The sequence below is a fragment of the Palaemon carinicauda genome, chromosome 3, assembly GCF_036898095.1.
Source record: "Palaemon carinicauda isolate YSFRI2023 chromosome 3, ASM3689809v2, whole genome shotgun sequence".
NCBI classification, from domain to species: domain Eukaryota; kingdom Metazoa; phylum Arthropoda; class Malacostraca; order Decapoda; family Palaemonidae; genus Palaemon; species Palaemon carinicauda.
In genome coordinates, this window is record NC_090727.1 from 147,020,561 (window position 1) to 147,035,560 (window position 15,000).

Genomic DNA, 15,000 nt, shown 5'->3' on the forward strand with positions numbered 1-15,000 from the left:
ATATATATATATATATATATATATATATTTATATTTATATTTATTATTACAAGCAAGGCTATAACCTCAGTTGGAAAAACAAGATGCTATAAGCCCAAGAGCTCCAATAGGAAAAACTAGCCCAGTGAGGAGAGGAAACAAGGAAATAAATAAACTATAATATAAAAATAAACAATCAAAATAAAATATTTTAAGAATAGTAACTAAATTAGATCCTTCACATGTAAGTTATAAAAGCTTGAAAACAAACATGAGGAAGAGAAATAAAATAGAATAGCATGTGTGTATTGTAACGCCTATTCCTTTTTATAATTCCTAATATGTACTGTATATGTTTTTCACTGAAACCACTGATTTCGGAAAGAAAGTAAATACATAAATTGTTCCTAGGTAAGATTAAAACCCGCACCATGTAGAAGGCTGTCAGATCAATGATAAAGTTTTGATCAATCGCAAAGCATAATGTAAAATTAGGAATTAAAAAAATGTCACAGGAAAGTTACCATGATTGCATAGATTATCTCTACCGGGAGGAATAGATGAAGGGATTAAATAGATCATAAGGGTCTCTAATAGGATCGAACACAAAAGTAAATAAACTTCTAAGAATTTACTTCAATATTGTATAGAAGAGCTCCACGTTTCCCTGTATCTTGTGGAGTGTTTACAGATCGGCAAACCGGATCTGACAGATTCCACTGCTGCACTCAAACTTAGGAAGATAGCGATGGAAGTGAACAGGTCTTTTGGTGGCTTGGTAGCTTCGGAACATATGGGTTCTTATAACTTGTTTACATCCAAAGATTCCGCACTCTCATATCCGATTACTTATGATACTTATTATTTATGTAGTGATGACTATCAATTACGATAGTACGTCCATGTTGATAACTTCATTTTGAATAGTGTACGTTGGTAAATGTGTTAATTTCTGTGTATCATTATATGAGATATTACACTGTTCAAATGTACGCTATTGTGTGCTGTTTTATGTGTGTGTAAAATAAAAACCTCTTTGTATTATGATTAGAAAAAAATGCCATACTTTTGTATTTTTTTTACAATAGATAATTTTTTTTGTTTAATTTTGTATTTTCATGGAAATATCTCAATGTTTTTAGATGGCTTGTATTTTTCTTATTGTGAATATGGTTGAATTATTATAGGCTGGCAAATTTTTATATCCGTTGTTCATCAATGTAAATTCTGATTATTTGTATAAACTAGAAAAGCACTCTGAGAGTGCAGACCTCCGCCACGGTAGCTTATTTCTCGAAACCAGCTTGCCTTTCCCAGTATCAATTTAGGCCGTAGGCGTATTTGAAGTCTGTGCGATAACCGTGTGCGAACTTGGTGTTAAGGTTAGGATTAATTCGGTCAACCTTTCACTCAACCTTGCCCTTGGCCTTTGACCAAGGACTTTGAAATTTGAATCACTTCCATGTCTCAATATTGAAATTAATCCCCGAATTTTTCACTATTCTATAAGTAAAAGTCTGGCCAGGAAGTTGCTCGCAAACAAACACACAAACGGACGAACAGACAAGCAGGGACGAAAAAATAACCTCCTTCCAACTCCGTTGGTGTGGGTAAAAAGTATTATATTAGAATAGCCTTCATGCTAATGGTCTCTACTTAACTCTTAAAAAGAAGTGAAATCATCATAAACTTTCCCTTTGCAACAAAGTACTCTCTTAGACATTAGACATAACATATGCTCTAGAAAGATTGCAACTTAGATTTTAAAGTTGTTACTTAAAATATCTTAATATTAACTAAGATATTAATTCTTGCTGCCAAATACATCATCTGTTCACCGGACAGTATATTCTCATCTATATATCAATCAATATTACTATTTCACTGTCTTTATTTATCACTGTAAAATTATTTCTGATGATTTATATTTACTGTATATATTTTTTCTTTGCGGTTTTCACTGTTTTCTAATATTGGCATTCTTTTCTGTAAAATAATAATAGCAATATCTCATCAAATTAGAAAATATATCATAAGACTACTTGTTTACAATAAAGTATATATATATATATATATATATATATATATATATATATATGTGTGTGTGTGTATATATATATATGTGTGTTTGTATATATATATATATATATATATATATATATATATATATATATATATATATATATATATATTTCTTTTCGGTCGTGCTCAGCTCTCCCCGTCCCTGGCTATATGGGAAAAAGGAGTAGTCATACCCTGGTGAGAGGTTGGTGTTTGGTTCGTATGTGTACATATCTGTCTAACTATTTAGACATCGTTTTTGACGGGTCGTGTACACTAGTATGTGAATAACATGCAATGTAGTTTGAATGCCACTTGAATGAGGTGAAGCCTTGTTCTGGGAAGGCAGTGTCTGGTTTCTGTTCCAGTTTCATCCGAATAGATGCTCACCAGAACGTCAGCGGGGCAAGCCCAACCATAGCAGTGGCCTCCTCAGTAAACAGCTTAAACTCACGGTCCCGAACTGGGATCGATCTTTCGCCATCCGAATGCTAGGCAAACACGTTACCAATGTACTAGGCATGAGCCTTTAGTCGAGACGTTTTATTTTGTCGACAGCTGCATAAGATTAGACTCTCTTTGTCAACAGCTTTCTTCTAAATGGGAGGAACACCGTGTGATTTTGTGGCGATCATTGCTCTTTCGATAGACAGTTTAACGACTTGAGTAAAGACATTAGTTTCCGTATAATCATTTTAGTTTTTATATTCTTCAGACACTTATTTAAAAGTTCCTGCTTCTGAGTTTTCCTTTCTCTTTCTTTCTTTGAGAGTGATAACTATTACTTACCCACGAGAAAAAAAAATGAATTGGAACAAATTCGGCCGAAAGTGAAAACGAATTAAATTCTCTTACAAAAGACCCACTTTCATTCTCATAATTTCAAGCCCTCATTTTTTCCCTCAATGACCAGACTTCTTATTTACTCCAGTAAGCCTACAACTCGCACACAATTTCATTCAGTCCAAATTTGAAGAATTTCATATGTATGTTGTCGGGTTACAAATTACACAATAAACATTGCCTCAATTAAAACAATTTCCATTGATTGTACTTACTATGAACAATGAAAGGTAAAAAGCGTCAATGTGGTCATTTGAAATCTGGAAAAATAATGTTCGGTTATTCATCAGGAACTTGAATTCATGGCCTGTTAACAAGGCCTATATTATGAAATGATTTATATGCTAAAGGTTTCTCTCTCGCATTTCAATTTGGGTTTTCCTCTCGAGAATCAAGTCATGAAGCATATGGATGTGATCTTGTTTGCAATAAGTAGAAATGCATAATTTTTTCATTGGATCTTTATTTTAACGATTCGAAAATCAAATTGAGGCTTGTTTAGTACTTCACAAGAAAAGACATTTTTCTTTTCTCAATTTAATATTATGAGTGAGTTTGTTTTTTTTTCCTCAAGAGAATTATTAAGTATTCACTAAATTTGTCCATATCTTTTGATCACAGTATTTTGAATATAGTTGCGTGAAATTTGTTCTTAATTTTAGATAGTTCATTTTATGAAGCTTACTTTTTTCCTTGAAAAACCTTTGAATTTAAAAATATAATTTTTTCAACCGAAATACTTTTAATTCAAAATTTTTTGGGTCTTGAGAAGAATGTGCGGACATTCTTTGAGATTACCTTGAACAGTGAAAGTGTTATTCGATAAATTTAGCGTCCAAAGTAGTCCAAATGATGTTTTTGTATTACGTGTCAAATCGATCACATGACGTGCGTACAGGTGGGACCAAGCAATCATCAAAGCAAGTTTTCTAATATCTTTTAGCATCTTGCCACCGAACTCTGCACCAAGCACAGCGTATTTTTTCTAAACCGAATTTGTTCTTGTTCGTACTACTTTAGCATCGACGAAACGAACACACGCGTGACGTTAAGTTAGCAAAAGTGTTGGGAAAAAATACAGTAAATGTTCTCGTGTGACAACCTCGCAAATTCTCATTGTTGTTTGTTTGTCCAGGAGATGGGAGAAACTAGGTACCAGTAGTTCCGACTTTGGGTTTAAGAATGGGAGGATCCCTCCTGTCTCTGTAAATGCTTTGTTCATTTTTTAGAATCAAGGTACTTTTTAGGATCAACTCTCAAAGGAATGGAGGACCCCTCCAGTTTCAGCAAATGTATGTGTCATTTTTTTTTTAAAGTAAGGTACTTTTTATGATAAACCCAATAAGAAATTAACAGTTCATTTAGATAGATAACTGAAAGGAATGATTCTTTTTTATTTATATTCCGAACCATGATATACAGGTCCTACGTTTATATATAGCACTTGGAATATATGTATATATATATATATATATATATATATATATATATATATATATATATATATATATATATATATATATATATATATCTGTGTGTGTGTGTATGTGTGTAAAGTAGCTACTAGGTACCACGTATACATGTATTATCAAATTAGAATCTTTTAAAATTCAGGTGCCATATTTGATAAAATAAGTCATTACTTTCTATACCAATCATTAATGGAAAGCTTTAACTTTTAATGTCAAATTTGTTCTAAGATTAGCTTTTAATATGGTCATTGATATAATCCATTAGAAAGCTATTTCTATTCTTAGATTATGATCAATGACTGCCTTATCATAGCACTTGATCGGATTGATTGAATTGTGATGGACATTCTTTTTTTATAACCTGATTCATCGACACATTAACGATGACGTAAGCACCGAGAGATGTTTGATCTGAACGCGTTTGCAACACGTGTGGCTTTTATTAGCTTTCGCTATTTACACAGCCTTTCAGCCGTGTTATGCACGCGTGGAAGATTTGACGGTTCATTGCTATATGTTGCACTGATATATCAGCAGGACTTGAAAAACCAAATGCTTGAATTCAATTCCATAGTCATGAACGCATTGATTCCTTTAAGAAATCCGTTGTAAACAAGGCATGGCCAGAGAAATGTCTTGTTTTCGATAAACGTGCCAAGATCGCAAATAAAGTTCCGAGGAATTTTGTGATTTTGTATTTGTATTTGCTATAAGCCTTTGCTTTTCCAACTCGGGTTATAGCTTAGCTTATATTGATAATAATAATAATAATAATAATAATAATAATAATAATAATACATCTACCAAGGCACTTCCCCCAATTTTGGGGGGTAGCCGACATCAACAAATGAAACAAAACAAAAAGGGGACCTCTACTCTCTAATAATAATGATGATGATGATAATAATAATAATCATTATCATTATCATTATCATTATTATAAAATTTTTGTGTGCAAAAAGTTTGCACCTACATTTCAATATAAATAAAATCCTTAATTTGTAAACGCTAAATGACTGCATTGTGTACTGCAGTATCACAATTTTAATTGGGTAAAAGTTAAATGGTCGACATGAGTCTTGTATAGATAAAAACTGAGTTTACCCTTTGAAACGAGAAGCGTTGCTACGGAATTGGTAGTTGATGATCTAAGATGAAATCATTCGAACATAAATGATTCCTTTTCCTTTATTACTAAGCTTGGAATTTTACTCTTGTTTCAGTTTTCCCTGAGTTATTCAGCATTATAGAAATCGGGTACTTTGCATCCTTTGGACGGTAGGCAAACTCATTATAAGTTCTCCTCGCCTTTTTCTTGATTCCTTTAACATAGGTTCTATCCCGTAAAATCGGTATCTATGTTAATGATACATCAATTTCATACTTAGTAAATAGCAGTTCATCGTTTGAAGCAAGAACACGTAAGAATAGAAATTATTCGTATCCCACATTTTAGTAGAGATTGCCATTCTTGAATAAGAACATTCATTTCATGTGCTGTTGATTTAGAGTGAATCCTGTGTTGGTTTTTTGAACCCTATTGTAACCCATTACCATCTACTTCAGACCGTTTAAAGTCTTTGGGTTGGTATGTTGTGTTTGTAATAGGGTTGGCTGGGGGTACTCTAGATTCTAGAATTTCATCTATTCACGCCATTCAGAATTCGGTCGCTGACTATTTTTGCATTTAAGGAATTAGTTATGTATGGGGTAGAGCATGTTTCAAAGGACGAGGGTGGTAATTTTTCTATATACTTTTTAGTAATTACCTTCTTGAGTCAGGAAGTATTTAAAAGTTTCTATTACCGATGGAAACGATAATCATCATTTTTATTTGTTTATACTTTTTTATTGGCTAGAAGGGAAGGCATCTCTTCCGCCATTATTGCAAGAGGAGACTTTCGCAGGTTACGAAAAATAGTTAATGGCAGTCTCTGAAGGGTAATTGGCTATATAGGAAATATTTAATTAAGATAATTTCATCCAGTAAACAGAGGAATGCGTCGATAGCCTCCCCACTTTTCCCTTCCGTCCCCCTCCCCTTCTAACTAGTCCTCCTCAACCCATCCCCTGGAGGAACCAGAAGCTAAAGAGGAGACCTACAGTTAAGAGAAAGTTTTCCCATGTTGTGGAGAGCGCGTGCGCGCCCCGCGTTACCCCTAAGCCTCGGAAGATCTTCGCGTCCCGTCCGGTGCAGTAGAGAAATATTCATAGTGCCAGTGTCTCAGTGTGTGTCTGCTAGTCCGGTGGAGAAGAGGTGGCCTACTCGCTGGAACCTGGTGTTGCCCTTCGTCTCGGACTCGTTTGCCTTTGAGGCACCTTTTCTTTGGTCACGCCCCTGGGCAGACGTAAAGGTCAATACCGAATGGATGTGAAGGGTCAGAGCGATAATTTGCATTTATCAATGTAATCGTTACAACCGATTATTTAATTTCGCCTCTACTTATCAAGTGATTTGTGAAGTGGTATGCCGATTGTTATATCCAGTTTACTCACTTGGATAGATCTTGAGAGATTTCAACGTTTCCCTAGAAAGTGAGCTGTCGTCAGTCCGGTTGGGGCGTAAATGTCAATCCCTACCCGGTTTAGTGATGGGTAGATTTAAGAGGTCATCAAGACAGTGAATGTATTAGGAGTGATCACGATGAATCCCTCAAGTACTTTACAGTACTTCAAGAAACCCTTTTTCTGGAAGCTGGGTTACCTCAAGCTCAACAAAAAGGCCAAGATCGTTGTAAGTAATTCAAATGCAAATCAAGCTGTTCGTTAATCGTTACTTTTCTTGTTGTTGAGTAGACAAAAAACGAATATTGCATAAGTGGAGCAATGGAAAGTTAAGAGTTTTGCAAGGGCAACTCTGTTGATCAAAAGCAAACCTGAATTTGTGCAATGAATATCGGTCTAGAAATTTTCTCCTCTTGGAGAAGTTTTTCCATAAAGAATACGGTGATGCGTTACTGATGAAGGGCATCAGATATTCATCAGTTTACAGAGAATGTGTTAGACTATATACTACTCTAAATTATCATTAGAATAAAAAAAATCCTTTCAATTTCTATGGCAGTTGTTTATGCAAATAATAATGTGCAACCTCCTGTCTCAACCCCTCCCCCCAAAAAAAAATAAACACTCAGAAGATATCGAATTCATTTTGTAGATTTTGAAATATTTTTGATACATTGTGCTTATGAATTTATAGATAGACAAAAATAGAAGGGTTGGGTCGTGCTTTTGATATTCAGTATTTGCAAATGAGTCTTTTAAATGTTCTCATGTTAATGAACTTAGCGTGTATTTGAGCAAGTAATAGTTGTGGTTATGAAAGGCAAAGGTGTAGTTCATAAATGCCAGCTTTCTTCGGATAGTATTCAAACCAACATCTGGTCAAATAGAACGTTAGCAAACTGGAGAGTGAACCACTTATTCTCTCTCTCTCTCTCTCTCTCTCTCTCTCTCTCTCTCTCTCTCTCTCTCTCTCTCTCTCGAACTTAATGGGATTTGAAATGCAGAGGACCAGAATTTGCTTAAATCTCTTTTTAGAAATATGGGCAATGAAATTTCTGATCCTCTTCTCACCAGTTTCAAGATTTTTATTAAAGTGATGTTGGAATCGGGTTTCTATATTCATGTATGGTAAAACCATGGAAGAGAACAATATAATCAGCTTTGAATAAAAAGTAACAAGTAATTGATAAGTCAATATCTGATGCTACATTATTGATTCATAAAGCTACCAATTATTTTCGAATATAAGATTAACATTTTTTACTCGAATATCTTGAAAATACTTTTGACCCAACACTGAAGGTGATTAGTATTATGGCAAACATGTGAAAAATCATTTCTGTTAGTGTTTCTAAATGGAAACATTTTTAATCTCATAATCTTCAAAGGTTGGAAAAAATAACTTGCACAAAGGTGGGATACGCATGTTTGAAAGATTTAGAAGAACTTTAATCCGTTTATTGTCATTTCTGATATTTTCTTTTTTTCTTGTGCTTCTGATTTGTTATAAGTTTACTGGATAATCACTTGCTTATATGATGCTTATAGCCATGCATATCTATGGAGTTCGATAGAGCTTATTATCTTTTAGAAAATAAAACACGGAACTCGATTTAGTATTATAGTTTATCAAAATATGACCAGACAGTGAAGCCTCTTGAACAGCAGTCCCTTGCAAAGATGATCAAAGATAAAGGGCACATTGTTGTTATCATTGCAATTGTGTTCATTTTTCATTAGAATTATCTTACAATGAAACTTCTTGCTCAATGACTTTTTCTCATCAAGCTGGGTCATAGTAGAATATTAAATTATTATTATTATTATTATTATTATTATTGTTATTAGTATTATTATCATTTATATACGCTACTCGTCATAAATGATGGCTTAATATTTATATATGAACATACACATACCCCCTTCTCACCAGGGTATGACTACTCCCACTCCCCACTACTCCCACTCCCCACTACTCCCACTCCCCACTACTCCCACTCCCCACTACTCGAGGGACGGAGAGAGCTTGTGTGACCGGATATATATATATATATATATATATATATATATATATATATATATATATATATATATATATATATATATATATATATAGCCAGACATTGGTCTTTATCATATAGGGGTAATTATTATTATTATTATTATAAGTAGCAGTAGTAGTATAGTAGTAGTAGTAGTAATAGTAGTAGTAATAGTAGTATGAAAATTTTTTATCAAACAATAAAGCCCTTTGACCAACGACCCGCTTCCAAGCTAGGTCAAAGTGAAAGGTCAAATTGCCCCAGGAAATGGGCACCGATACCACCAAGGTTAGGATAGGCAAAATGCAGTAGCCGGCCTTCATGCACACCCACAGTAACAACATTCAAGAGTTTTTTATGCTTCTACAATAGATAGGTTGGTAGGATTTGGAGGCGTTCGTTCTAATGGGTTACTATGTAGAACGTTTCTTCTTTTTTTAGCATGAAAGTTGATTTTTCGGTTTCGTAAATTTAGTGGATAAACACACACACACACACGCGCGCACACACACGCGCGCACACACACACACACACACATATATATATATATATATATATATATATATACATATATATATATATATATATATATATATATATATATATATATACAGTATGTATGTGAGTATATATATATGTGTGTGTATACATATATGTGTGTGTATATATATATATATATAATATATATATATATATATATATATATATATATATATATGTATATATATATGTATGTATATATATATATATATATATATATATATATATATATATATATATTATTTCGTTACTTTTTATATACCAATTTTTCTTATTAATTGATGTTTTTGTGAAATTGCCTCATTTCTAAATAGATATAAAATGTGTATGGGTTTCATTTTATGCTGGTTAATGATCTAAGCTCAACTTTTCTTTTCCTTAAAACACTGCTTGCGAGTTTTCCTTTTGAACACGGATTTTGTTTTTAAGAGGTTAATATGTCTATGTTTACATACTATCATATATATATATATATATATATGTGTGTGTGTGTATATATATATATATATATATATATATATATATATATATATTTATATATATATGTGTGTGTGTGTGTTTGTATTTATGATGTGTACATATAGTTTTATCATTGCTCTCATTCATCATCCGTCATTTAAGGATAAACATAGAAGTGTTATATAATCAAACTCGTACTTATGAGTGGTCAATCTCTAGTAATTTAAGGTGTCTAGCTTTCTAGGGTACTGATACGGTTGTCAAGTATAACGTCAGGACAATTTTACTCGTAACCTTATTTCCCTATTACAGTATATACATGTTCATGTTGATGCCAATAGATGTCATCCTTCGTAGGGGGCTAGTGCTATTGATGCTCCTCAAGGGATACTCTATAAACATTACTTAAAGTTCTTTGATGTGTCCTCTTATAGCAGCACTCAATTTTTAACCGTTTGCTATCCCTCCATTCGCGCTTTAAAGGTTTAAAGGACCTTCATGAATGGCAGAGACAAGGGACAGTGATAATGCCCTAAAGACTGTCCATATATACATATGATCAGTTCCCAAATCCCCTTTCCATCCAAGCTAGGACCAGGGAGAGCAAGGCAATGGCTGCTGATGACTCAGCAGGTAGACCTGTAGGCTCCCCAAATCCCCCATCTTTAGCTCGCAAGGAGGGTAAGGTTGCAGACAACACAAAAATCTATCGAGCTTGAGTGTGACTCGAATCCCAGTACGACAAATCGCCAGGCAGGGGTTTTTCCAATCGGCCACCACAATCCTTTTTTTCTTCCATGTTGTTGTAAAGCTGCTTGAATTCCCTTCATACTGCAGCTGCTAGGTTTTCCCCTGTCCAATATGGGCCCTGAATGGCCTCCCAGGCCACATAGCCTTATGACCCAAATTCATAAATGCATCTAATCCATTCAATAGATATCAATGTTTGTGTTGTTCACACTAAACCACAACAACAACCTTTTTCATGCCGCACTTGTCTTCATTCATACGTTTTAGTTCTATTTACATTCCTTTGCATTCTGGCTATCTTAGAAGTTCCTTTTCTCTGTATAATAAATGTGCTTGTTTGAACATATTTAAAGCGATGGACCAGTTGAAATTCAAGCTTATAATATTTTGTTTTGCACTCGCATGTAGCCCATATTTTCATAACACGTTCCTTCTCAGTGACATCTCAGCTGGAAAGTTTCTCCCAGAAGACAGTTCTGTATCCAGCCATTGCCTCCAATTATAGGACCGCTAGGTTTCTTGAGAATTTCCGGTATATGGAGAGCCAAGATTTTAATAGATATAGAAGGAAAGTAATCTCTTATGATTTAGATGTTCCTTGTGGAAGATTCTTTTTGATAATTCACCAAGGGGCCCTTACTTAAGATAATATCACTTGAATAAATGCATAATAATAGGTATGCTGAACACTGGTCTTTTACAATGTTAAAATGTAGTTTTTTTGTGAGAATTGAGGAATAGATATTTGTTTAAAGCCATTTTGGATGGGTATTACGTATTTGATGAAAATTGGTCTTTTATCTTGATCAATAGAAAATTGCGTTTTGATAAGATGGAATATAGTGTACTACATAATCAAGAAGATTTTATTTTTGTTGTACAGACTTCTTTCTGATTTTAAATTATTATCATGAGTTGTGAAAACAATCATACTTGTACTATCATCTGTGTATCATGTAACCAAATCGCTGGTGTAGCTTTATACCAACGATTTGATAGGCGAATTGAGTCAATGAGAGAGAGAGAGAGAGAGAGAGAGAGAGAGAGAGAGAGAGAGAGAGAGAGAGAGAGAGAGAGAGATACATTGAAGTGGATCCTTGTACGTTCTAGTTTGAAGGGCTGTGATACTTCGTTACTGAGGCATATCCCATTGCTCATTTGGCGATTCCCTTTTGGTACATATTCATATAGTTCTTATTTCTTATATACCCGATTTTCTTGATTCACGCGTGACGTATTTTACGAAAAAAAAGTATTTTTGAAAGGTTATATGATATGTTAAGATTAAGTTTTTATTTGTTATGAGCTTAGTGCATCGCACCTTTCTGTTAATGACAACCCGAAATGAATAAAAAAGAATTGTATTTTCATGTATCACCACAGGAGGGCTTTTATAGATTTTCCAGTGATGAAGGTTTTTAGGCTTTGCATACTGAAGTCTTACCTTGATTACATCATTTGTACAAGAAGTATTTCTTCATGCAGCGTTTCTGTAAGACTCAAGTTATTAGGTTGAAATTACTCGCATAATTATTCTTCTCGCAAAATGATATTTCATCAAATGAAACACTTTGAATTGCCATTCTTAGACAACAACCCCTCGAAAACACACTGCAGCAGTATATAGCCCTCCTTTTGATGGAAATGGCAATGATTGCCTGAGTTCTTAAAAGAGAAAAAGAATTAGTTCAAAATAGTAATGGCCATCGAAGTCCGCTGATGGCAAAAGCGTTGTTATGCATGGAATCGTATCTGTTCGAACTTTACTGGACAAAGGCTCTGGTGTGTTATCTCTAGACATGCTTATACACGCACATAAGATAGAGGTAAACCTCTCTGTGTCTTACACGCACATATGGAAGATGTTCGAGACACCAGAACGAACTTCAAATAACAGGAATACCAGAACCATGAAGTTCATTACCGTGTGCTTCGAACGTTTTCCAGACATGATTCATAAAAAAACTACGTGTTTTAGCGACATGCTTTTTTTCCATTTAGGTTATGTTGGTGGACCATGCTGTGAATGTAGGTGGGATAAGCGTGTTTTTTTTTTCTTTTCTTTTTTCTCATGAAATATTGTTTCTTCTCTAGTACTCATCCTCCCAGTATCTTATATAGAAAGTTTCATGGAATTTGGAAGTCTGTTATAGAAATGGCCTTTGAATGCTTTAACAATATTTTAATACTTATAATTTATGGGTTGATACATGATGAAATTGTTTTTACAAACCTTCTGGTCTGTTGGAACCTTTTCACAAAGGATCTTTCAGCAATTATCCGCATGGTTAGGCGAACATTGGCTAGCAAATAATGTTAATTAGTATGGTTATGATTGTAGATTTTGTGCACATAGTTTTGAATAATGGTTTGAAAGCATTCAAGTAAATATTTCAGGTTCCATCAGAACATTGCATTTTTAATCAATGAGGACCGTCTATGTTTTAACGCCTGTCTACAGTTAAAAGATATATCAGTCAATCAATAACTTTTATTGTGTTATTGCATCAATACGATCATTTTCTTTTTAAGAATGTGATACTCAAGGTAATTTTTTTTATTAGGATTTACAGATTTTTTTGTGTTTATACTAGATATTTTCTGTAACGATGTTGGCATATTTTGTAGATGTTTATAAGGTATTCAAGAACACGACCAATACTCAATGATAAATTTCAATTGCCCACTTCACATATGATTAATCGCCTGGGGAACCCAGTCACCAAGTCTCTCTCTCTCTCTCTCTCTCTCTCTCTCTCTCTCTCTCTCTCTCTCTCTCTCTCTCTATATATATATATATATATATATATATATATATATATATATATATATATATATCCTTTCTGTATAACGGACCTGGGTATACAGTTCTAATCAAGAATGTGTTTCATGCAACGGTTTCTATAAAAGAAGTACTGTACATGAACCATGTAGATGGTCCTATCAACGTATACATTTCATTCACGGTTATTTTCCTTTTTTTCATGACTGAGCTGTTCCGCTGAGAATATGCTTTTCAGTAATTGTCTTTTCAATTGTTATTCATTTCCTCCAGTGAACAGGAGAAAACTAAAGCATTCTAAAAGGGGGGTTGAATGTTAGTGACAACGAATGAATAAAAAAAAATGTTCGTCCCTTCCTCTTGTGGTCAAAATAAAATCCTCTCTAATTTGACATAATACAGTTGGTCATAACCATTCTTTTATTTCTTTTAGCACGTGGATGCCCCGTTGTTAAGCAACTTTTGTTCATATTAATGTCATGTTAACCTTTGACTTTTAAGTGCATATGCCATCATGTATAATTCGACAAGTTGTTGAAATGATTTTGAGATATGTACTATATAGTTTATTATTATAGTTTCTCTCTCTCTCTCTCTCTCTCTCTCTCTCTCTCTCTCTCTCTCTCTCTCTCTCTCTCTCTCTCTCTCTCATGAGCTCGCATATTTAGAATTTCTTTGTAGTAGTTTATAGTGACGCCAGTTCAGTATGATAAATTAATCAGTCAAATTATCCTAGTATGCAGACGTTCACGATGTTTCTCATCACTTAACTCTAGGAATCTCTCTCTCTCTCTCTCTCTCTCTCTCTCTCTCTCTCTCTCTCTCTCTCTCTCTCTCTCATTCACAATCTATAAAAGCTCGTCATTGAATAATTTATGCGATATATTTGTGTCGCTTAAAAAAAATGCCAGTATTTAAGGTTAACAAATCTGTACATTATTATTATTGTTATTATTATTATTATTATTATTGTTGTTGTTGTTGTTGTTGTTGAAGATATTATGTTTATTAAATGGAATTGCCAAAAATGAAATTAAGAGGAAAAGAAACAATTATTCTGATTAGGTTTTATAGATAACAGGGATTTTGGAATTTAGATATGATAAAAATATATAGAAAATCATATGTAGTATAATTGAAAAAAAATATAGATTAAAAGCATATTAAAAGTGGCAAAATTATTATGACTTCAATGTTTCTTTAAGTTTTATCTCTTCTTCTTCTTCTTCTTCTTCTTCTTCTTCTTCTTCTTCTTCTTCTTCTTCTTCTTCTTCTTCTTCTTCCTTTTATGCAAAATGTTCACATGTCATTAGAGGGGAAAGTTAATTATATGATTGCGTTGGGTTATTTTTTTACTGTATGAATAAGATGTGTTGGTGAAGCTGCGAAAGTTAATACGTGGAACTTTTCATTTCCTTTGTTAGAATTCATTGGACTCTTTTATTAATGCCAGGAAACTTCTAAGTAATAAAGAGACTGAAAATATCAGCATTGCTATTTACATTTTCATGGTTTTCATGTCCTTCCACATCTATAGTCTTCCTTATCAACGTTGTATATTATTATT

The 15,000-nt window shown here is 33.6% G+C and overlaps 1 protein-coding gene across 3 annotated transcripts in view; it reads left to right on the forward strand.

Annotated features, from left to right (window-relative positions):
• LOC137638605 (putative leucine-rich repeat-containing protein DDB_G0290503) overlaps window positions 1-15,000 on the forward strand; it is a 360,634-nt gene that overhangs the window by 55,664 nt on the left and 289,970 nt on the right. The window contains exon 1 of one of the 3 annotated variants that reach the window (XM_068370842.1): window positions 6,942-7,089. The exons of 1 other annotated variant lie outside the window; for it this stretch is intronic. In XM_068370842.1, coding sequence (XP_068226943.1) covers window positions 7,000-7,089 — 90 coding nt within the window. In that variant the 5' untranslated portion in view covers window positions 6,942-6,999. Of the gene's footprint in view, window positions 1-6,941; window positions 7,090-15,000 lie in introns of those variants that run through there. One more of the 3 variants, XM_068370840.1, reaches the window with a different exon arrangement.